Source organism: Pteronotus mesoamericanus, unplaced genomic scaffold, assembly GCF_021234165.1.
Source record: "Pteronotus mesoamericanus isolate MK-2021 breed Mesoamerican mustached bat unplaced genomic scaffold, CSHL_Meso_final contig_20, whole genome shotgun sequence".
NCBI lineage: Eukaryota > Metazoa > Chordata > Mammalia > Chiroptera > Mormoopidae > Pteronotus > Pteronotus mesoamericanus.
This window is the reverse complement of record NW_026555085.1, coordinates 4,978,574-5,003,408: the sequence shown is the minus strand read 5'-3', so window position 1 is coordinate 5,003,408 and position 24,835 is coordinate 4,978,574. Positions and strand designations below refer to the sequence as shown.

General features: G+C 41.3%; 1 protein-coding gene across 3 annotated transcripts in view; it reads right to left on the bottom strand.

Annotated features, from left to right (window-relative positions):
* Positions 1–1,266: 1,266 nt before the first annotated feature.
* The window catches only part of BLTP3A (bridge-like lipid transfer protein family member 3A), a 63,966-nt gene continuing 40,397 nt past the window's right edge, over positions 1,267–24,835 (bottom strand). For all 3 annotated transcript variants that reach the window (XM_054569242.1, XM_054569243.1, XM_054569244.1), the window contains 13 exons: positions 20,282–20,368; positions 19,351–19,521; positions 16,527–16,666; positions 15,988–16,129; positions 15,538–15,731; positions 13,921–15,377; positions 9,824–10,020; positions 6,019–6,173; positions 5,784–5,934; positions 3,915–4,177; positions 3,392–3,500; positions 3,159–3,265; positions 1,267–2,737 (listed from right to left, as the gene is read on the bottom strand). In XM_054569242.1, coding sequence (XP_054425217.1) covers positions 2,612–2,737; positions 3,159–3,265; positions 3,392–3,500; positions 3,915–4,177; positions 5,784–5,934; positions 6,019–6,173; positions 9,824–10,020; positions 13,921–15,377; positions 15,538–15,731; positions 15,988–16,129; positions 16,527–16,666; positions 19,351–19,521; positions 20,282–20,368 — 3,299 coding nt within the window. In that variant the 3' untranslated portion in view covers positions 1,267–2,611. The remainder of the gene's footprint in view (positions 2,738–3,158; positions 3,266–3,391; positions 3,501–3,914; positions 4,178–5,783; positions 5,935–6,018; positions 6,174–9,823; positions 10,021–13,920; positions 15,378–15,537; positions 15,732–15,987; positions 16,130–16,526; positions 16,667–19,350; positions 19,522–20,281; positions 20,369–24,835) is intronic.

Below are 24,835 nucleotides of genomic sequence, written 5' to 3'. Positions count from 1 at the left end.
ACAAAGAGAATGTACACCAGGCAATGCCTATTAGACATGTTCCTTGCATGGAAGGATGCCAGAGAGAGACGGTGGGTCAGGGAGGAGAGGAAGGGAAGAACAATCAGTGTGTGATTTTAATCTAATTCAGGTGAGCCTAAGGTTGAATACTTCCACTTTCCAGCTACTGAATCTCCTTTCTTCCCTTCCAAGAATGTTATAAACTCCGTATTTGAGAGGACCAGAGATCTATTTTGCTCACCATTCTGCCTTTGAAAGAAGCATTAAGTTAATGGGGAGTTTGTGGACGGAAACCTCTTGAGTTTGACCAAATAGCCCTAGTGGTCTGTTTCTTTTGAGAGGCGTAAACCATACAAGGACTCTTACCCCTCTTGCACCCATGCATAGTTTCTGCCAGTGCCACTTTCTGGACAAGGAATTCCTTAAGTTTCTGATTTACTATGAGAAGGGCTTTCTTTTACCTAAGGCTATGAGGTAGAGCTCTAGAGCTCGTAATTAAGGACCTGGTGAGCATGTCCTTCCTCTTGACTATATTTTTGATCAAATACTACTGTCAGCTTTCATCATTCCAGAATTGGAGCCCTCATCTAAATGCCATTAACCTGGTAACTTTTGCTGTTGTCTGGATCTGTATTTTATAAGTAAGATTGTCCAAAGTGCACAGATAATTTAAGATACTAGTATGGTTCTGTGTGAGGTCTGTTTTCTGTGTTGTCTCCATGTGCCCTTCCTGATGAGGCAGTTGGGCTTTTGGCCACAGCAGCACACTGACCCCACCCCCTCCCAGCAACGGAATGCCTAGGTTTCCTTCCTGGGTTCTAACAGAGCTCACTGCTTCATTGGCTGCTGGTTTTTCTCTAAGTGCATCACTTCACATTTACCTACACCAAACCTCATCTGTCACTTTCTTTAGTATCCACAGTTTGGCTTGTGGCCCTTCTGCAGTTTTGCTTTTTTTTTTAAGTCTCTTCTGGTTTACCTTTCAATGCCCGGAAGTAGTGACATATAAAATTGCATTATAATTTCCTACTTTCAGGTTATTTATAAAAATCTTAAGTAAGGTTAAACCAAGCATCAACCAGGAGGAAACTTCCCGTTAACATTCTCTCCAAAAAGATGTTTATTCTTAAGTTTCTAAGTATGACAAAATATTCCCCACAATCTCATAGTAACTGCTGCTTTTAAAATTGCCTTAATGAAGAACTTGACAAAAGTTCTTCAAAAGTCTGAACAAATTAGATCTTGTTCCTTCTTGAACACGTTTATCATCAAAAATCTACAATATACAAATCAAGCAAAATTTCCCCATAGGGAAAACATTGTATCTTTCCTTCAATAGGTCATATGTGATTAAGACTTTACTGACACTACTGAATCACTAGTTTACAATCCTGCCAGTTCAAGGTGACTTAGCTGATGAATTTCTGTCCAATTAACACAGCTTGAAGTATACAAAACATTACAGATGAAGTTAGAGCATTAGGGAAGAATTAGGTTTAAAAAAAAAAGGAGGATGAGGAAGAGGAAGTTGTACTTTTGGGGGGCAGAGGCAAAACCTTCATAGGTTGAAGGGTATTTTTTTAACTTACATCAAAAATTGCATGATTTTAAAAAGCCACAGTTATAGAGGGGAGTGAGACGCAAAGATTGAGATGTTTGTTACAGTTTAAAACTCATTTTCAGATCCCAAACCAAGTTCTAAGGAGAATGCTGGTAGAAAGTCATCGTGCTGGGGAAACAGATGTGCTAGGGACCCCAGGAAGACAGAAGAAACCACCCCTGAGGTACAGCCATGGAAGACAGACAGGACTCTAGGGGGGCACCTGGGGCTCAGAATCAAGCCCCCTATTGATCCCTACCATGTCGTGCCTTCAACCTAGCTCAGAATGAATACTTTTTTCTTGACTTAAATTTCAAATACATTGTGTTGTAGAAGGGAAAGATGATACAACTGAATCACTACTGTTGTTTACTTTCTACGACAGCATCACAATAATGAAAGCAGAACAAAGGAAGCTTCACCCTGAAAACTCTGATTGTAATATCAGCCAAGATGATATGAGCTTGGTTCCCTTTCTAAAACAAGCAGGGTCCCAGTACCCCTTATTCTTGTGCCTCTGCTGGCTGTTTCCCGTTCGACTCTACGACCATGGTCAGAGTTCAGGCCAAAGACTGTTTAGGTCTGCTACAGGAAGCTTTAGGATATAGAATCTTTGGTGGCTCTGTGGGTGACTGAGGTGGTGAGTACTTTCCCTTGTTCACACAGGTTGTGGAGGCGGCAAATGTCTCTCATGAAACCAGGTGGTGAAATGGCTCTATAGTGTGGAGAAAATTCCACCTGGTGTGTAGAGGACCAAAAGGCTTTATCTAGGCAAGACATGATGCTTGAGCCACACACAAAGCTGCCCCCAATTTCCTGGAACTTGGCCGTGCTTTGCCCTATATGCCATCCAAATTAGAACAGCTGGCAGAAAGGAGTGAGTTAAGCACTCCCAGGTTCCTCTGGCATCCTAGGCCTACTCATTCAACACTGGAGGCTGCCTTCTGTCATAGGTGGTGGTATTGCTGGTGATCTCCTTTCTCCTTGGCACAGATGGCTGAGCCACTGCTATCAGAGCTCAAAGAGGGGGTTATATTTCCTAATCTCCTGAAGAAGTTTTTCTTTATCCTGGTTGGCATTGGCCAATGCTTGTTTAGTTTCTATCAGTTCCTTTTGTAGGGCAGTCAGTTCTTTCACCTGAAGAACAATAAGTAATTCACAGTTAATAAGGTAACACACCTTAAAAAAAAAAAAAAAAAAGAAAGAAAAGAAAACAACACTCCGTAAGGGAACAAGGTGGAAGAATTCAGGCAGAAAGATCTGTACGTTTGGCCAATGGTCAACAGAACCCAACTAGATTTTTTCCTAACAGCCTAATCCCCTCTCCAGAGTTCATTGGGTACAGGAACAACAACAGGTGGAATATATGATCAGCAACCATCCACCTCCAGCTTCTGATTCACATCCTCTATTCACCACTTCTGGAGGCTGCTGCTAGGTGACAAAAGCCCATCTGTACACAGCACAAGAAACCTTCTGAGCTTCTGCTTTTTATCAGCTTCTGTGATTACAGCCCCTAAGGGTTTATGGGAAAGATATTATTCAGTTAGGTCCTCACCTGCTGTCCCAAAGCCTCCCCTGTGGGCATCAAAAACACCTGTTCTTTTGGGGGCTGTCTCTTCTCACTTTTAGACACTTCAGCTGATGTTCTGTCCTGAGCAGCACCTGGAAAAAAAGTAAAGGTTCTAAATAACAAATTGCTGTCAACATGCAGACAATTCCTAGCTGTCACCTATCCCCTCACAGGAGAAAAAAGGCAGAGAAGCCAGGGGGCTGACAAGCCCAACTCACCGCCTACATGGAATACACCATCGTCACTCCGCTTCAGCACAACATGCTCCATGGCCAGAGTGATGGGGATGGGGCCTGGAGACGTAGGATAGATGGGGGGGATATCATCCTATAGGAAAGATGAAAGCACGTGATGCCCCCAACCAAGTTAGAGCAATTCAAATAACAACCCATGCTTCTACCTTTCAGTCTGAAGCATTTTTATGTCATTGTTTATCCATACATTCTTGTAAGGTGTAAGACACATAACTGATCCTGTCCCATTCTAGAGATGCAAAACACATAGTCAGGTGGCATGCCAAAGACAAGGTTAGGGCTACAGAAAAGGTCTGATCTGAACCCAGGATTTTTTGACAGCAGCATATATTTATGTATTGTTATAACACTGACGAAGAATGCTAATAGGATTTCCTCACTCAATCCTCAGCCCCTTTTACAATAAGAAGTCAAGAGGTTAAGAGCTGTCACTGCCAGAATTCCTTGCCTGACAAAATCTAGGGTAAAAGCCAAAATTTCCTCTTACCTTTAGGGTGATCCTGGAGTTCAGGAGCTCAAGCTGCATGGGAACTACCACTGGCATCTCCTCATCCTCTAAGAAGGGCCCCAGACCACTGAGCACAGAGGTGACCAGCTCAAGATCACAGCCTTGAAGCAACAAGTGCAGAAAGCCATTCTTTGTGGCCAGCGGGGAATGAACAGCTGCACCAGGCCCCACCTCAAAGCGAAGGCCCACAGCTGGCCTGATGTGGCAAGTCTTCAAAGTTGAGGATTCTTGAAAGCTCGTACCTTTGAGAAGACAGAAGGAAAACATTAATTAACAGGGACTGTTCTAAACACTTTACATATATTTAATATTCATAACAACCCTATTCCAAAAGTATTATCATTCTTTTCATCTTAGGGGTGAAGGAACTAAGACACAGAGAAAAACTTGTCCAAAGTTACACAACTTATAATAGCAAAGATAAGCTTTGAATACAAACTGCCTAATTTCACAAACCATGGGCTTAGCTACTTCGCTGTAGTTCCCATGGTGGAAGAGAAATTAAGGATGAAAAAAAGCTGGCCTTGCTAATAATGGCCAACAAGAAGCTCTGAAAACACAGAATCCTCAACTCTGCAAAATTTGAATGTCTCTTCCTTTCTTCAAGTCTTGGTCTTCTCATAGAAAGTCAAGTCTCTCTGATAAAGCCAAGCAAAATCTATGCTAATCTCAAAACTCCATGAAGACCAATCTCAGGTGTAGCCAAGGATATGGAACAACTTGAAATTGTACCTCAAAAAAGCTGTTTTTAAAAAGAAAAAAAGAGGCCCTGGCTGGTGTGGCTCAGTGGATTGAGTGCCAGCCTGCAAAGCAAGGGTTGTTTGTTCGATTCCCAGTCAGGGCACATGCCTCATTTGCCATCCAGATCCCCAGTAGGGGGCTCACAAGAGGCAAGCACACATTGATGTTTCCCTCCCTCTATTCCCCTCTAAAAATAACTAAATAAAATCTTTAAAAAAAAAAAAAAAGCAAACAACCTTTAAAAAAATAAAAAAGCTAAAAAAGTTGTATATTTATACAATAAAATATTATGTAGTGAAAATGATTTATAGCTAACTTAACAACCTAGACTATAAAGAATATCATGTTACTCGAAAGAAGCAAATCACAAAAGAATATAAACTATAATTCCATTTAAAATAACTCAAAACCCTCCAAAGCTAAATAATACATTGATACAAACACATGTGGAAGAATTGTAAAGCAAGAGAATGGTAAATACAAACTTCAGGATGCCATGATTCCCTGTGACAGATGAGAGGCAGAAGAAGGTTCAGGAGATAGTTCCCAGGGCTTCAAAGTTAATGGTACTGTTTTATTTATTAAACTAGGTGTTTTATTTATTAAACCTGGGTTCATTGTATTATTATTTTTTATGCCTTACATACAGTTAAAAGTATTCTTTAGTATATACTCAATATTTTGAAAAAAATGTTTTTAAGTGAAGCATGTAGCACAAGCCCAGATTTTTCCTGTCATCTTCTAAAGTATAAACGATAATTTGCAACAAAGGATTTAATCTGAATGACAGATGTTCCCTGGTCAGTTATTTGATGTTAGCTGCCACACATACAATAAGTGGACACTATCCTCATGTAGAAGCTTAAGGAGCATGCAGGAAATAAACATAGAGAATAACCTATTGAATGCAAAACCCCAGAAAGACTTGGGGAAGTTTCTTGTAAGAAAAAGGCTTTGTTAGAGTTCTTCCTCCCCCTAATGGCTACTGGAGAGAAGGGCCACAGGCTTGGCTAGGGCAGCTGCCTCTACAGCAGTGATAGGAGCCAGTTAAGCTGTGGCTGCCCCAGACAAATCCCACCAGCTCTCCTGCAATGGCGCCATCCTCACCCAGGCACTGTCCATGCAGAAACTGCCAGAGTCCCACGGTGCCCAGCTGCTGGAGGCTCAGTTCCTCTGCTTGCAGGGCCACAGTCAGGTCCTCCCCACGTACCTCAATCCCAAAACATACTTCATCCACTTTGAGAACCAGAACTGAGACCTGCAAAAGGAGACACTGTTAGCTGAGTCCTGAGCTTCCAGCCTAGAGCCTACCCTCTGCAGAGAAGAAGAGAGAGCAGCTGACCGGGTGAAAATTGAGGTCTTCCCCACTGGGTGAGACCAAACTGTTGGCCTCCGGTGACCCCTGGTCATAACTATCCACAACAGGGCTCCCTTGAACACCAGCACTATACAAGGCATTTGGAAGAGATCCTGGTGGAAGAGATTCTGGGCCAGACTCTGCGTAAGAAAGACAGCAAAAGAGTTTGAAAGTCAAAAACTTATGTTCAAATACAATCTGTAAAACAATAAAACTGTAAAAACAAAACTTTTATGACACGAGACAACTGGAATATGAAGGCTGACTACATATTTGATTAACTTAAGGGATTACTATTAATTTTTAAGCGTGATAATGGTATTTCACCTAATTTTTTAAAAGTCTGTAAATATAAGCAACCCAAGTGTCCATGGATGGATATATGGATTAACAAAATGTGAAGAAAATTGTGACATACTACAATGTGGATGAAGTTTGAGGACATCACATTAAGTGAAAAAAGCCAGTCACAAAATGACAAGTACTGTATGCTCCCACTCATGAGGCACCTAGGATGGTCATATATTCACAGAGAAAGTAGAATGATGGTTAACAGGGACTGGAGAAGGAGGGAATAACAAACTATTGTTTAAAGGGTAGAGTTTCATTTTTTTCAAGATGAAAAGAGTTCTGGAGCCCTCAGTGGACTGAGCACCAGCCTGTGAACCAGAGTCACTGGTACGATTCCCAGTCAGGGCACATGCCTGGGTTCCAGGCCAGACCCCCAGTAGGCAACCACACACTGATGTATTTCTCCCTCCCCTCTCTTAAAATAAAATCTTTTTAAAAAGGAAGCAAGGGAGGGAAGGAGGGAGGGAGGAGGGTAGGAAAGGAGGGAGAGATAGCAGAAGGGAGGGAGGGATTGAGGAAGAGAGGGAGGAAGGAAGGAGTTCTGGAGATGTGTAATGGTGATGGTTACACAAAATTTGAATGTACTTAATGCCAACTGAATTATAGTTAAAAATAGTTAAGATGGTAAATTTATGTATATTTTATAATTAATAGTCTGTATTCTCCAGAGATGCATAATAAAAATATTTATGGATAAAATGTTATGCTGGGGATTTGCTTCAAAATAATATGGGAAGAAGGGAAGTGGGCAAAAATATGTGTGAAAAAAGAATGACCCCATGAGTTCTTTTTTTAACTCTATGCATCACTTTATTATTTTTCTTCTTTTAATTATATTTGATTGATTATGCTATTACAGTTGTCCCAACTTTTCCTTTTCCCCCCTCTACCCAGCACCCCCTACTCCTCCAGGCAATTCCCACACCATAGTTCATGTCCATGGGTAACGCATATAGGTTCTTTGGCTACTCCATTTCCTGTACTGTACTTTACATCCTGAAAGCTATTCTGTAACTATCTATCTGTACTTCTTAATCCCCTCACGTCTTCATCCATTCCCCATACCCACACCTAATCTGTCAACCATCAAAACACTCTCTCCTTATCCATGTTTCTGTCTCTGTTCTTCTTGTTTGCTTAGTTTGTTTTTTAGATTCAATTGCTAATAGATACGTATTTTTTGCTATTTCATTGTTCATAGTTTTGATTTTTTCTTTTTCTTAGATAAGTCCCCGTAACATTTTGTATAATAATGGTTTGCTGATGATGAACTCCTTTAGTTTTTTCTTGTCTGGGAAACTCTTTATCTGCCCTTGGATTCTAAATGATATCTTTACTGGATAGAGCAAACTTGGCTGTAGGTCCCTGCTTTTCACAACTTTGAATATTTCCTGCCAATCCCTTCTAGCCTGCAAAGTGTCTTTTGAGAAATCAGCTGACAGCCTTATGGGAATTCCCTTGTAGATAACTGCTTTTCTCTTCCTGCTTTTAAGAGTCTGTCTTTATCTTTATCCTTTGCCATTTTAATTATGCTGTGTCTTAAGAGTGTGCCTCTTTGTATCCATCTTGTTTGGGACTCTGAGCTTTCTGAACTTGCATGTCTATTTCCTTCACCAAATTAGGAAAACTTTTTTCACTATTTTTTCAAATAGAGTTCCAATTCTTTGCTCTTTCTCTTCTCTTCTGAACTGATATGATGTGAATGTTGGAATGCTTGAGGTTGTCCCAGAGGTTGCTGACACTGTCCTCATTTTTTTGGTTTCTTTTTTCTTCTTGTTCTGCATGGTTGTTTTTTGCTTCTTTATATTCCAAATCATTGACTGGATTCTTGGTTTTATCCATTCTACTGTTGTTTCCCTGTAAATTGTTCTTTATTTCAATTAGTGTATCCTTCAGTTCTGACTTGGAGATCTTCTTTGTGCTATTGAGGTCTTCACTAAGTTCCTTGAGCATCCCTATAACAAATGTTTTGAACTCTGCATCTGACAGATTGCTTATCTCCATTTTGTTAGTTCTTTTTCTGGAGTTTTGATCTGCTCTTTCATTTGAGCCATGTTTCTTTGCCTCCTCATTTTGGCAGCCTTCCTATGTTTATTCTATGTATTAGGTAGAGCTAATACCATGGACAAATGAACTATGGTGTGGGGATTGCCTGAGGCGGGGGGGGCGTGCTATGTGGAGAGGGGCAAAGGGGGCGAAATGGGTACAAATGTAATAGCATAATCAATCAAATATAATTTTAAAAAAGAAAAAGAAAAAGGATAATGGCCTCTGCCCTCCTTTCCATCTGGGAGAAAAATGTCCCCCAGCTTCTGCCTTGATGCTAGACACTTCAGTTTCTCCATTTGCCGCTGGTGCCTTTCAAGCTGCCATCCCAGCACCGGAGCTCAGAGGGGGTGAGTCTGTGTAGGTGAGTCCATGTGTGGGTTCTGTAAGAGGAACTGCTTGGGATTCCAGAAGTTTCTTCCATCAACTCAATCCCCACTGGTTTTTGTAACCAATGGTTATGGGGACATATCTTTCTGACACTGGAACACTGGGCTGGTGGCCCAGTGTGGAGTTGGGACTCTCCACTTCTGAGGTTTCCCTACTGAATTTTTAGCCACCACAGGTGGATGTGGGATCAGCCCATTCTGCATCTTGGCACCTCCTACAAGTCTGAATGAATGTGGTTTCTTTAATTCTGTACTTGTCAGACATCCATTCAACTCGATTTCTGACGGTTCTGACTGATGGCTGCTCTATATTTTAGTTGGAATTTTGATGTATTTGTGCAAGGAGGTGAGCTGTGTTTACCTCTGCTGCCGAATGTCTCTGTGACCATGCATACTTAATACCTGAAGCTACGTATACAAGGATTCACTACTTCATTCTGTCTACTTTTATATATATTTGAAATTTTCTATAAGAAGTTAATAATAATAAAACAAGGGCACTTACCAGCCAGATTTTATTTTATAGTCTTTTTATTTTTTCATTTAGATATTTAAGGGACACCTTTAAAATCTTGCATTTCAATAAACTGAAAGAACTAATGTAATTTCCAGTGGTAATTGATCTAATTCCTAAAAGCTATTCATTTTATCATAGACAAAAAGCTCCTACTTGTTTTCCAATTATAACATAGTTAGGCAATAACCAGACAATAAACACACACACACCACTGACACCAGCAATAAATGAATCCTACCACTGCAACTAGGTGGCTGTAAGACTACTCTTGCTCTGTGATAAAGGTCAAGCACTAAACAATAACCTAGAAGATGTGGGGATACAGCTGAAGTCACAAATCCATTAAACTTCTGTTTTTAGTTTTGGTTAAGAAAAGATTTACTTCATCAAATGTCAGCTCCTTCTGCATCCTGCCCATCTGAATACAGGCAGCAGAAGGAACCCTTTCTGGAGTTCTAGAATGTTGGCTGGCTCTGCTTCCACTTACCAGACTCCAAGAGCATCACAAAGTTATCACTGCCATCGCTGTCTACTGAAATCCGGTCATCAGGGCCACTGCTATCCAGTGAGACACCATCAAATGACTGCTGAGATACTGTCCTCTTCATGGACATAAATCGGAATCGCGCAGCACCTCCACTCACTGGGGCTGCCACCCCTTCATCTATCTTGGCAATGGGTTCCCTGTTTACAAAACAAAAACAAAACCCACTGTGGCTTCAGAAACACTGTCCCATCCCTTTGCAATACCCATCCCTTTCAGCCCAGTTATTATATACACAAACTTTGATTTCAACTATTACCTGCCATAGGGAGTCACCATTTTTCAACAGCTGGACTTTCTAAATCCTCATATTCCAGCATTTCAAACTGTATAACCAGCTCAACAATAAATGTCAAGGTTATTTAAGGTCATCCCATACAGAGAAGAGACCATATACAACCCTGTGCTAATGAATGGCACCTGAATCCACCCACATTCATTCCACAAGTATTTACTGAATAACTCCTGTACACAAGGCACCATACTAGGCACATGGCAGAGTGATGAATAAGATATCCCCGTCCTTGAAAATTTATAATCTAGAAGGAGAGAGGAGACTCATACATATATAACATTATATGGGAGTAAGTTACACACACCAAAAGAGAGGGACAGAGGTACAAGCCAAAGGCTAGCCAATATCAGAGAGGGGAAAGAATGAGAAGGGAGTCAAGAATGGCTTTGTGGAAGGAGACAGCATTTGAGCTGGTCCCTGAAGGACTGTGAAAGAGATAGGGAAAAGGACATTTAATAAGGAAGAAAAAGCATAAGCAAAGGCACTCCAGAAAACAAAGAGTACCTCTAGAGACTAGTAAGTAACTCAACCCAGCTGGAACATAAATTTTGTTGGAGAAAGTAATGGAAGGTAAAGTTAGAAAGGCATAACATAGTGAAGAGAAGCCTTCAAAGACCTTTTAATTGTACCCTCCCATTTTACAGATGAAGAAACTGACTCAAGGTCACAGTTAAAGGTGGAATTAAGAAAAAATGAAGTCTACTACCTTCTTGCAAAGTACTCTTTTCATTTTACCACATTGCTTGCAGCCAAATTATAGAAAGCCCTAGATAAAAGATTATATATGAAGGTGTTTGGAAAACTATAAAGTGCAAGAGATATATGGGAAATCTCTGTACCTTCTGTTCAATATTACTATGAACCTAGAGCTATTCTAAAAAATAAAGTCTATTATTTCTAAAAAACTGTGAAGTACCATGTAAATATAATAATTGATTTTGCCACACTAAAAAGATCAACTAAATTCAGGGGGTAAAAGGAAAAAACTTGAAAATTTTAGAGTAGGGAAAGAACAAGCTCATACCTGTTTTAGGAAGTCTGGCCTGGCCTCTTCAAACAAGTTAGAAAGGAAAGGCTTCCAATGAGGAATTCAATTAATAGTTTTCTAAAATAATTGACATGTGGGAACAGATAGGAACTGATAGGAGATTCCATAAATAAGGGATTCTCTGGACAGGGTTCAGCAATGCATGTTTTAGCAAGCCCTCCAGCTGATCTTGAGGCATGCTGAAGTTTGAGAATCCCTGCTCTAAGAATTGCGGTCAGAACTTAACAAATGACTGGAAGAGCAAAAATGTAGAACTTGAATGAGCAGACTGATGCTACCAAAAAAAGAAAGGCTGGTCTGGGGAGAGATAAGAAATTTAGTTTGATACATGTGAGGTTCCAGGCACCCCTGGGACATCCATGTGGAACTATGTGCAGTAGATAGTTTTAAAACAAGAGCAGAGGAGGGGGAAGAAATCAGAACTAAAAATATGGAATATGGCAGAAGTGAGAAAACTCACTTCTGGATAAAATAACGTGGAGAAAAAGTATTCAAAAGCACAGACTGATATAAACCTTCTGAAAATTTGGCACATGCGATCAAGAACCTTAAAAATGTTTATAATGTTGGACCCAATAATTCTTTTTCTAGATTTTTATTTTGAAGATTTAGATTTTCATGAACAGTAATGTTCACAAAAATAAGGACATTTAACACAGCGTCACTTATACCTGAGAAAAACTGGAAACATTAAGTGATGGAATGAATGAATAAATTATGATACATTCATTTTCTAGAACATAATAGAGCAATTAAAAATTAAACGCCTAATGAATGGGAAAATATTTACAACAAAATATTAAGTGAATAAAACTGGATATTTTCTACACCCTATAGAAATATTACAATCCCACTGTAAAAACAATATTTGTGTATAAATCTGTATACACATATAAGCATTCACATGGATACACAAATATACGTATAAACATTGGAAGAAACTAGATCCAAATGTAAATAGTGGCTATCTCTGGATAGTGTCATAACAAGTGACTTTCATGTTTTCTTCTTATTTTCTATTTTCTACATTATCAACAATATCATAAGCACAGTCAGTTTTATAACTTAAAAAAATTATGACCAAGGTGATGAGAACATGGACAACCTAGCCCTGTGGAATAGTTACATTTATAGGATACAAGGAAGAAGAGAGCAGCCAAGAAAGAAAAAAAGGTTCCTTCTTCCCAAGAGTAGCTGGGCAGGTCACACATGCTCAGGATGAGCTGACTGGTGGGAGAAACTGCCACAGGGGAGTCCAGCGTGTAAGGAGGGCTGAGAAAGGGCCACTGGCCTGAGCATAGAGGAAGTCATTGTTGGCCACTGTTTAAAAAAGAGCTTGTGTCACACATCTGTCTTGCCTCTTTTCCACCTCTCCTCTTTTCCCATCTCCCTTACTCTTCTACATTTAGAAAAGGCAGCAGTACATTTGGTGACTGGAAGTCCAGGCTTTCAACCCTCACCCTACCACTCACATGCTGTGTGGTCTTAAGCAAGTTTCTTACCTCTCTGAGCCTCAGCTTCCTCATCTGTAAAATGGGGAGTGATATCAGTACCTGCCTTATAGGGTTGTTACAAGAATTCAATGGATTAATATTCTAAGTATTTAAGACATTTCCTGACACATGGAAAGCACTCAATAAATATTGGCTAGAATTCTTATAACATTCACCCTTCTAAGTTTTCCTCTCTCCTTCCTCCTAGACTACCTATGCCTAGCAGGTTCTAGTACACCCCCAATAAATGTTGAAAAACCCACTTAAGACAATCCATTTACACAAAAATGCTATAGCCACTAGTTTTCCTATGGCCCACAAACCACAAAGTGCCCTAGCAAAGATTTCCCATACTCTTCATTATCTTTCCTAAAACCACAAGGCACCCAATGGAAAAAATCTGTACCTTTCTACTCTTCTGTTTTTCTGCTTACTCCCTACTTATCTCCAGTGCCTAACACAGAGAATGACACAAAGTAGGGCTCAAAAATTATTGCTGAACAAGTGGGTGAAACTATTCCTTTTCTATTCCTCCAGCAGGTGTTGATAAGGTATTCCAGAAGGAGCAAATCCAAAGCCCCAGGTTTTTACCCACAACACGGGACTCATGGGCACATTCTCCAAGGACTCAGTTTTCTCAGCTTAAACTAAGAATGCAAATATCTGTAGCTACCTCACCAGGCTGCTGTGGGGATCAAATCAAACTAAATGCTACACTAGAGCCCACTGAAAAGAGTAAAATAGCATACAGATGCCAGGAATTATTATTCTGATATAGCATATCTATATCAATAACAGTGAATTAGAGAAAGAGGAGACAATTTAATTCTAAGCAGCAATAAATATTGACTTGAAAACTGCCCAGAGAACAGGTTACAGTATGTGGAAGCACAAGAAAATACATGGGATTTTGTGTTATTTTAATTTCAGATTCTTCCCCTACCACAGAATTAAATGTAGCCTGAAAATGAGTCTCTCAATTAGTGTTCCTGTATCCTCCAAGTAACCTGAAAATTCCCCCACTGCCCTGTAGGCAGCTCTGAAAACCAAAGGCTTTGCCACATTAAATAGGCTATTCTACACATTCTTCTGGACTATAGAGTATGTTCTAATCTAAAAATGTTCACAGTAAGAGACTCTAAGTCCAATTACCACAACTAGGAGGAAGAGATAGGGCAATTCAAGGAGGCAAAGAACCACTTACTTGGCTGGGGGCAGGGACAACATCTTGTGCATGGTGGAGGTCATTCGGTCTCTGCCCAGACTGAAGGCATCTTTAGTCAAAGACACAGCTTCCTTGGTGAGGTCCATGGTGGCATAAAGAGCCTCCTTGGTGGCATCCTTGGTCATGTGAATAGCACTTGACAATTCTCCCTCAATGTTCTTCAAGGGCAAAATCTCACCCTGTCCATTCGCAGCAATATCCCTAACGCCTGGGGACTTCAGAGCAGCTGATGAGCTAGACGCTTCGGCTCTGCTCAGTCTCTTGGCCTGTAGGGAATCGACCGCCTCACGGCCCTTTCCTGCCAACTGCTGTGCAACAGAATCTGAGTCCTGCAATTCTCCATTACTATGGAGAAACAATGGCCTATCCTGGGATGCATCTGGATTTTCAATGCCACTATCCTCCAGAACCTTCTCAGGGCTCGCTGGGCCCTGGTCTGAGGAGGCATCAGACTTCAGCTCCCGATCCTCTGAAGGAGACAGCTCTGAATCTATAAGGCTGGTGGTATCTGAACCTGCAGAGTCAGCTTCCGCAGCACCAGGGGCAGGATGCATGAGCAGCGCCACCTCAGCAGTAGGGAAGAGGACCCCAATGCAAGCTGTCTGGTCCTGCAGGGGAGACCCAGTCATGGCCTCTGTATCCTTAGTCAGCTGCTCCTGAAGACCCTGTAGCACCTCCTTCAGGCGGAGCAGAGCCAAGTACTGGTAGTGGTCAAGCCTCACACGGACATGTTCAGGGGAATGTACAAGAACGTGAACATCTGCCACATCCTCCTGCTCTGTCAGAAGCTCTTTGTTGTCCGCGCCACCACTGCCTTCTCTCAGAATTTCCATGTCTTCCATAAGGCCTACCAGGCTTTTCAAATCATGCTCAGTCTTTGATCTCAGATGGGACACGGTATTAGGGGCAAGGGCCTCGGACTGAACAGAACTGCCAAAGCTGGCTGAAGGTTTCAGCCTCCCTTCTGCAGCCAAAAGGAGCTTTTGTGCCTGGGCTTGCTGCCAGCGAAGGGGCAGGCAGGCCCAAATGGACAAGGGGAAGGGTGCCACAAAATTAAAGGTACGGCCTTTGAAGTTCTCTGTTCCCTCAAAGTCCAAGGAGATCTGGGGGAAGTGGATGGACCAAAGATCCTGGGAAGCCTTAGGCCTCTGGGGAGGTAAGGTATTAGGATGAGGGAGGCTGGAATCCATCTTGAAGGCATGATGTGAAAAAAGCATGTGCAGGAGGCTGAAGCCACCTGGAACCTTGGGGAACTGAACATAACTGGAATGGAAGAACTCAGCAGCATCAAATCCCTGGAAGAGACTGCGGAAGTCTGGACAGCTACAGTGTGGAGCATGACGTGTATTGGTGGCAGTCATACCTGATGCAGAGAAGACAAGGGCCTGGGGCCGATACAACCCAGCCTGCTCTCTCTTCTCTAGCGGAAAACTCACCTTCAGAGAGAAAATGAAACCCAACTCAGAATGGCCATATGAGTATCTCCACACCCCACCATTAACACACAATGAAAGACCATTTAGGCTGCAATGGGAGAAATGCATCTGTGGCTGTTCTGAGGGAACAAGAGGAACAAAAATCCCACTTTCTCCCTACCTTCAACCAGAGGGCATCCAGTCGGATGTCCAAGTGTTCATCTTTCTGATTTGAATTTTCCAGTTTGTAGATAGCTTTGAACTGCTCCAAGCTACGGTATAAATCCAGGCAGAAGAGGTTTCCCCAAAGCAAGCTGACAGGATCCATAGTAAATGTCAGACCATTTAACTCAATGTAGAGATTGGGACAGGGAACTGGAAAGCAGAGAAAAAAGAATCCCTATGTACAAAGTAGCAGCTTGACTCCTACTTACCAGCTACCATTCCTTTTACTATCAAGAGAGCAAAGGTACATATTTATACAGGGCAGAGTTTGTAACAAAGGTGTGCTAAGCTAACACAAACACCCTAAACTCCTAATAACAAATGAGAATATAAGTAGTAGCTCCAAGTCTGACAAATGGGAAGAACATGCCTTCGACAGTAAGAAATGACCAGCTCCAGTGCTTACCTGGAAGCTCCTGATTATCAGGGAAATAATATTCTGTGAACTCAATATGAATAGCAGAGACCTGAGTGGGTAGGTTGTGAAGTTTCCGACTGCAAGAAAGGAGTGTAGATGGCTTCTTACTGGGCTGTCCAGCTGTAGAAACCTATGCAATCACAAATTGCTGTTAGCATCTATGCTGTGCCCAGAATACAATTTTCTCAATTTCCTCTACTATCCATCCAACATCTGTTCCAGGGAGCATAGTGTTTTTATACATATTTCACACGTATTCCAGGCATTGTCACACCTGCCTAATGTTATCCACAAGTTCATTTTTTCAAAGGAAGGTTTGTACAGTTTGTAGCAGGGTATTCAAAGGAAACTGGGGGAATCTCAAGTCCTGAACTCAGCAGCTATGCTCAGAAGGAAACAAGAGGAAATGTCCACCTATCCCAGAAGTCAGGGAGACAGCCCGCACAACTTTGTTCACACTTGTTGCCTTCCAAATGAACTGCCCCACCACTTTCCAACCACATTTACCTGTGTCCTAGGCTCCTCACCTGGTGGATGTCCAAGTCGTCCACCCGTATTAGCATGCAGCTAGAACGTAAGCGATTCCATGCTGGAGGCTGAAAGGCAGCATGCCGGCCTTGAGGGGGGCTTCTCTCAAGGGGGTTCTTTCGAGGACTGGAGAGAGAATCTAAATAAAAATGAAAAGGTGGGAAAGATTCAGACACATTCATCTCTCTTATTAATAGAATTAGGAAATAAAAATCCTAATTAGGATTACAAAGTAATGATCCTAAAATCCTTAATGCTACAATATACATAGAAAAGATTGCTCCATCTAGCTTCTGGATAGAACTCAAAAATTGTATTCGCCTTAAAACCAGAGCAACAGCCTACTGAATAGAGGTGATAACAACCTCTCTCAACACTGCAGCCATCCCTGGAGACAAACACAACTCCATAAAGAAAAAAGTCATCCAGTCAAGATGGAGGCATACATAGACACACTTCACCTCACTGCACAACCATAAAAAGGATCACAACTAACCTTAAAACAAAAAACACCCAGAACAGCCAAAAAATCGAACTGTATGGAAGTCCAACAACCAAGGATTTAAAGAAGCCATATTCATCCAGACAGATAGGAGAGGTGGAGACAGGCGGCGAGGGTAGAGAGGATATGGTGCAGCCACAGCGAGGCAGTAAGGTGGTGGCAGCGGCAGGTGGAACGGGCGGTCTCGCGTTCACATGTGGCAGATAAAAATCTAGAGGGATAACTGGGGAGCAGGCAATCCCAGTCCCAGGCCAGACTGCACAGCCCAGAGTTCCAGCACCAGAGAAATAAAGCCTCATAACTTCTGGCTGTTAAAACCAGTGGGCGGTGGGGCAGGGGAAGAAACAGCCAGTCTCTCAGGAGAGTCTGTTTAACTAGCCTACACAGTCCTAGAATGGACGCAAACCTAGGCACTCTAGGAATCACTACTAGGGCAATGGCTAGAGGGGCTCAAGTAGCATACAGGACATGGGTGAAGTGACTAGAAATGGGGTAAGTGCCGGGAAAGCCTCCAACAGCCAGGCAGTGGCACTGTCCCTTCTCTGACTCCTTCCCCACCTACATAACCACAAAGCAGTGAAGCAGGCCAGGCACATACCTAAGGTTCTGCCCCACACAACTTAACAAGTGCAATAAGACAGGGAGTCAAAGCAGCTCTATCTAATACACAGAAACAAACACAGGAAGGCTGCCAAATTGAGGAGGCAAAGAAATAAGGTCCAAATGGAAGAACAGGACAAAACCCCAGAAAAAGAACTAAATGAAACAGAGAGACCCAACCTCCCGGCTGCAGAGTTCAAAGCACTGGTGATAAGGATGCTCAGAGAACTGAGTACAGCAAACACATAGGAGAAGAAATGAAGGCTACACGAAGTGAAATAAAGAAAAATTCACAGGGAACCAACAGTGAAGGGAAGAAAGCCAGGGTTCAAATCAATGATTTGGAACATAAGGAAGAAATAAACAGTCAACCAGAACAGAATGAAAAAATAAGAATTAAAAAAAAAGAGGAGAGAATAAGAAGACTCTGGGATATCTCCAAATATGCCAACACCTGAATCATACAGGGAGGCCAGAAGGAGAAGAGGAAGAGCAAGAAATTGAAAACTTATTTGCAAAAATAAGGACAGAAAACTTTCCTAATTTAGCAAAGGATATAGACATACAAGTCCAAAGGCACAGAGTCCCAAACAAGATAGATGCAAAGAGGCCCACTCCAAGACACATCGTAATTAAAATGCCAAAGGTTAAAGATAAAGACAGAATCTTAAAAGCAGCAAGAGAAAAGTGAAGAGTTACTACAAAGGAGTTCCCATAAGACTATCAGCTGATTTCTCAACAGAAACTTTGCAGACAAGAAGGGACTGGCAAGAATTATTCAAAATGATGAAAAGCACAGACCTCCATCCAAGATTACTCTCTCCAGCAAAGCTATCATTCAGAATGGAAGGGCAGATAAAGTGCTTCCCAGACAAGGTCAAGCTAAAGGAGTTCATCATCACCAAGCCCTTATTATATGAAATGTTAAAGGGACTTATTTAAGAAAAAGAAGAAAATCAAAACTATGAACTTTAAAATGACAATAAACTCACAACTATCAACAACTGAATCTAAAAAAACAAAAACTAAGCAAACAACTAGAACAGGAATAAATCATAGATATGGAGATCATTTGGAGGGTTATCATCAGGGAAGAGGAAGAGGGGTAATGGAGGAAAAGTACAGGGATTAAGAAGCATAACTGGTAGGTACTGAATAGACAGGGGGAGGTTAAGAATAGTATAGGAAATGGAGAAACCAAAAAACTTATATGCATGACCCATGGTCATGAAGTAAGAGAGGGACTGCTGGAAAGAAGGAGAGTACCAGGTGGAGGGGGGCAAAGGGGAAAAATGAGGACCCTCGGGTGCCAAGGAGATGCAACAGTCAATGGACATGCTCTAAAAGGTCAAAAACAGTATATTCTGTCTCTGTATATGGCTGCCAAATTTCCAGAAAGCAAAAGAAACTGCAAAACTCAGGATTTAGGGATTCCAATCCTATGTCTCCCACAGACACACTTTACAACCTTGATTGCTTTGTCCCCCCAAACCTAACAATACTAACAAAACTAACAAAATTGATTAATAGCATAATCAATAAAATATACTTAAAAAAAGAAATAAAAAAGTCACCAATGATTCTCAATGGGATAAGAATGTGAAAATTACCTAGGAATAAGATGAGATGATTAGCTAGTCCAGTGCTTTACTTCCACTGGATATTCATAGGTAAATGGCCAGAGACTGACCACCGGAGTCCTCCAGCTCCTCATAACCCACCTGCTTTCCTCCTGAAAGGAGAGTCTACCCTCGGGTGCCAAGGAGATTTCAGACCCATCTCTTCATGCCAATTCCCCATTTTATTCTGAAATTCCGTCACCAGTTTCTGGGCCCACTGGCCTCGGGTCTCCATGGCTTCACAGTGTCGTACCCAGTGTTTGCAGCTATCACCTGTGCAACAAAGAAAGCAAAAAGATTCTAGTCCCAGATCATGTTCCAATGTTCCATTTTTTCCTTTCCACTGGTATAGTCATAGTTCAGATTCTGATCCCTCATCCCCAATCCAGAATTCTCTGGGAAAAGTAAAAATTATCCAGTGAGAGCACTCAAGTTATTCTGGATTCTATATGTGATTTTCCCCTAAGGTTCCTAAAGGCCAGCTTCTCACTGCTGCCATCTTTGACTATACACTATGAGAGAGGCTCTAAAACCGGGGGAAATAAGGGGAAGAGGGTAGAATCAAAAGCAACATCTTTGCCCTGGCTGGAGCGGCTCAATGGATTGAGTGCCAGCATGCAAACGAAAAGGTCACCAGTTTAATTCCCAGTCAGGGCATATGCCTAGATTGCAGGCTGGGTTCCCAGTTGGGGACATGCCAGAGGCAACCAACCAATGTTTCTCTTGCACATTGATGTTTCCCTTCCTCTCTTTCTCCCTCCCTTCCCCTTTCTCTAAAATTTAAAAAAAAAAAAAAAAAAAAAAGGCAACATCTCAGGCTCTATATCCCCTCCCTACATGCTCTCATCAGTGATAAAGAATCATCAATAGACCCTGAAAGTTTCCAGAAGACATCCTCTTGAAGAGGGCTATTTCCAAACCTCATGTGCTGCAATCCCTCACATCTTCCTGTGGGGCATTCAGGGATGAACCCAGGGATCTGCTTTCAATACCTGGACCATGCTAGAACTGCCCCCATTCAGAATTCTCATACCTGCCCAGTGGAAGGGGTAATAGTCAAATGCCATCTTGCGGAAGGTAAGCTGCATGGCACCACCCATGAGTCTGTTTGCAGAGACACCTATAAAAGAAAGATGAAGGAGCTAGCAACAAAAGGAACAAAGACTAAACACTGTTTGAAGCATTAAAAGTTCTTTTGAGGATCTGATACATGGTGCACCTAAAAGGCCATGATATCAGGTGATTTTCAACACTGAGTCTCTCCTTTTTTAAGTTGCAACAGTCAATGGACATGCTCTAAAAGGTCAAAAACAGTACATTCTGTCTCTGTATATAGCTGCCAAATTTCCAGAAAGCAAAAGAAACTGCAAAACTCAGGATTCAGGGATTCCAATCCTATGTCTCCCACAGACACACTTTACAACTTTGATTGCTCTGTCCCCCCAAACCTAACAATACTATATACTGTCCCTCAGCACAATACCTGCAAAAGCAAAAGTCAGATTCCTCAAAAAACAGGACCCATATTATTTCCTCTCATATCTTGGCCTCAGAGCAAAAGCCGTGATATTAGGAAAGCTTTAACTGTACATACAAAATATCATGGAATAGTAAAAGTACTGAACTTAATAAGAACACTATAAAATAAACATACAGAGTACTGTAGGTAAATTGGAACTTTCAGCAATAAATCAAATATTGTATTTTGATCAAGATGGTGATATAGGTAAACAGAATGCTCCCATTTTCCCACAACCATATCAGAATTACAACTGAATTACAGAACAACAATCATTCCAAACTGTCTGAAACCTAGCTGAATAGAAGTCCTACAACTAGGGACTTAAAGAAGCCACATCGAGACTGGTAGGATAAGCGGAGATGCAGAACAGGCTGGTCCCACATCCACATGTGGTGGTTAAAAACTGGGAGGAATATCTCAGCTGCGAAGATCCCCCCTGAGAAGCAAGGGATTCCAGCCCCACACCAGGCCCCCCAAGTCCAGGGTTCCAGTGCTGGGAAGATAAGTTCCTGTAACTTCTGGCTGTAAAAACTAGTGGGGATTGAAGCTGAGTGAGATTGAGGGCTTCCGGAGTCCCAGGCAGTTCTTCTTAAAGAACCAAGGCGTGGACTTACTCTGACTCACTCCCTCTGAGCCCCAGCACTGAGGCAACAGAATAAAAGGCACCTGGGACTTACAGGAAAAAAGTGAATTGTCGGGCAACAGGGTGAGAGCTGGGGTGGGGAGCAGCTTTCTTCCAGAGAAAAGTGCTGGCAGAGATCATTGTTCCTTTGATGAGCCCCTCTCCCCAACAGAGCCAGAAGACAGGTGCTATATCTGAGTCTCCATCAACCTGGCTCACACTGTTGGCCTGCCCTAATAATTCCCTGAGACCCCACCCCACCAAATTTGCAGGCCCACCCAAGCTGTTTCCAGTAGCTTTTCCATAGAAAAGGCCTGTCTTGGCTCATGCTTCAGAGTTTCCTAAAATCTCTCAAAGAAGCATCTGGACTCAGCATGCCCCATACCTATCACTAAGTGGTCTCAGGCCTGGCACAAGCAGCAGCCAGCCTTAGTTTGCAGCTTGGCCTCACCTGGACACCTCCAGCACAAGTAGCAACCACCTGCAGATTGCTCTGTAGCTTAAGCTGTGTGGCCCCTGGCAGAACACTGGTGGCGGCTGACCTTGGCCTGCACCTCCCAGCAGGCCCCAGAGCCAGCACACCCAGCGGACTGCTTCAGACCATGTCAAAGCACCACCCAACCACCTCCACAGCAACACACTGAAGAGGCGGACTCAGCAGGCACCAAAACCCCACTGAAGGAAGTCCTGCTCTGTGGGGTGGGCCCCCACCACACAGCTGATCCTCCATGGTCATTGGTGACCGCAGCCAGGCCTTGCAGCCAATCAGCATGGGGGTAAACACCTCCCATTGACAGGCCAACAGCAGTCAAGGCTGAACTACAACAGGAGGGTGTACAGAACCTAGGGGGCAGGGTAAACCTAGAGTGTCCAGCTTGGGGTAATTAGGGAGACTGTGCCACTGGACCCTACAAGACACTTACTACATTAGGCCACTCTACCAAACCAGGAGATGTAGCAGCTCTCCCTAATACTTAGAAACAAACACAGGAAGGCAGCAAAAATGAGGAGACAAAGAAACATGTCCCATCTGAAAGAACAGAACAAAATTCCAGAAAAAGAACAAAGTGGAGACAAGCAATCTATCAGATGCAGAGTTCAAAACACGCATCTTTTCAACTAGACCCTAAGAACTATAACAGCAGGGAATAATCTGCATACATGTAATGTCTGACCCGTGTTCTGAACTTCCACCCTGTCCCTTACCAGCATAAAGGGAAATACCATGAGATCCTGTAGGTATAAGCTGGTACACCTACAACCAGAAGGGTTCTTTCCATCCAATCTACATCTTACAAGTATTGAACTAATCAATATCCTGCCAAGGAATACACCCATACCAGTGTTTCCGTTTCTCAATCTTTTTTTCATAATTGCCCTAAGGAGTCTTTTTACACACTTTTCCCTAATTGAACCCTCCATAAAATGTTAATACTTCAGATATACTGTATATCTGTTCATATTCTATATGTCTACCTATGTTTTATACATAAAAAGAAAAAATATAAAGTTTATTCCTTTTATTCGATGCAAGGTTAAGAAAGTTAAAATTTAAGTTAAAAGTTAAATTTAAAAATTTAAAGCTAATATTTAACTTTGTATTTGCTGAGTAATTTTTAATGTAATTTACTTATATAAACTATAATTTATCAAATTACATATGTAAATTTCACTTTATATAAATATATAACAGCAATATAATCAAATGTTTAATTATTCAAAATTATTTTTAGCAAAATAAAACTGAAAATTTCAAATTAATTTCATTAAAACTAAGTGATCTGAATTTTAACCTTTGATATGCAAAAATAATCTTTAACTTAACTAGCTGCTAGATATTCATTCAGATATTGTCAGTATTTTTTCTTTTCAGCACTTGACTAAATGATGGGTTGAAAAACACTTGTAGAGTCAAATAATAAAATATAAACTATTTTATTTAGTCCTCAAAGCTCAAACCACAGAAGTACTGAAGATCAAACATAAACAACACTGACAAGGCAGCCAGTGACAGCCAGCAGGCATGTGCAGGCCATCTCACCATATGCTTTAAGATCAAACAATTAACTGAAAGAAATACTTCTAATCATGGCCATCTATTCACCAGTTTGCAATTTTGATCTTCCATACACTTGTGTACCTTTCATGAATTCAATGTCAATGTTACTCATTGTGATAGCCAAGCAAACCCAATGAGAGAAATTAAATACTAAGGAATAAAATCTTGTCACACAGGGTTAAGCTTTGGAGGACCACAAACCATTGTTATTACATAAGATTCTTTTCACCATCCACCAAAAAATGAATTTTCAATGTCTGGAGTAGGCAAACAGCAAGATAGAAAGTATATTGGTGTATGCTTAGGGCTGTGAAATGGGGAATGACAGCTAATGGATACAGGATTTCTTTAGGAGGGATAAAAATGCTCTAAAATTGGACTGTCGTGCTGATGCAAAACCCCAAGAACACACTGAAAAACAGTGAGTTGTATATTATAAATGGGTGAATTATATAGTATTTGAATTATATTTCAATATAGCTGTTCAAAAGAGGAGTCAATTTCCACCTGCTTGGGGGAAATATTAAAATGCAGGAGTTAGGCTACTGGAAGGAGAGGGTTTCACAGCCATGCTCCCTCTGTTGAAGTCACTTGTAGCTAAAAGAACAGCAAATACAGACTGAGCATATAAAAACAGGATCTTGAAATGAAATCAAATATAATTACCAATCATCAACATACTTAATTGTAAACACATAATTATATATGAGACATAAATGATAGTGTACATAAATGGCTAATTACAATTCTTCAACGAGCTGGTGGAAAAGGATGGCCTAGATTTAAGAGACAAAGTTTTGGGCTCACAGGCCTTATCCTGAAGTAAAACAGTTAAAATGAGTCAGGTAACACTCTTCCCCATCAACCATCAACCTCCTCTCTGAAGCCTTTGAAGTGTGAGATGCTCCAGTTTGATTTCTTTTATTGAAATGTAATTGACATATAACATTACACTGATCTCAGTTGTACAATGTAACGAATAACTCAATGTTTGTATAGATTGCAAAATGATCATCACAGTAAGTCAAGTTCACATCCATCGCCATAGTTATAAAATTTTTTCTTGTAATGAGAACTTTTAAGATCTACTCTTTTAGTAACTTTCAAATAAACAATACAGTATTATTAACTGTAGTCACCATTCTATACACTATATCTACATGACCTATTTACTTTATAACAGGTTTGTACCTTTTGACCCCATTCATACATTTTGCCCCCTCCCTCTGGAAACCACCAATCTGTGTTCAATATCTATGAGTTCAATATTTTTTGCTGCTTTTTAGATTCTACATTTAAATGAGATCATACAGTATTTGTCTGTCTCTGACTTGTTCTACTTAGCATAATGCCCTTAAGGGCCATCCATGTTGTCACATATAGC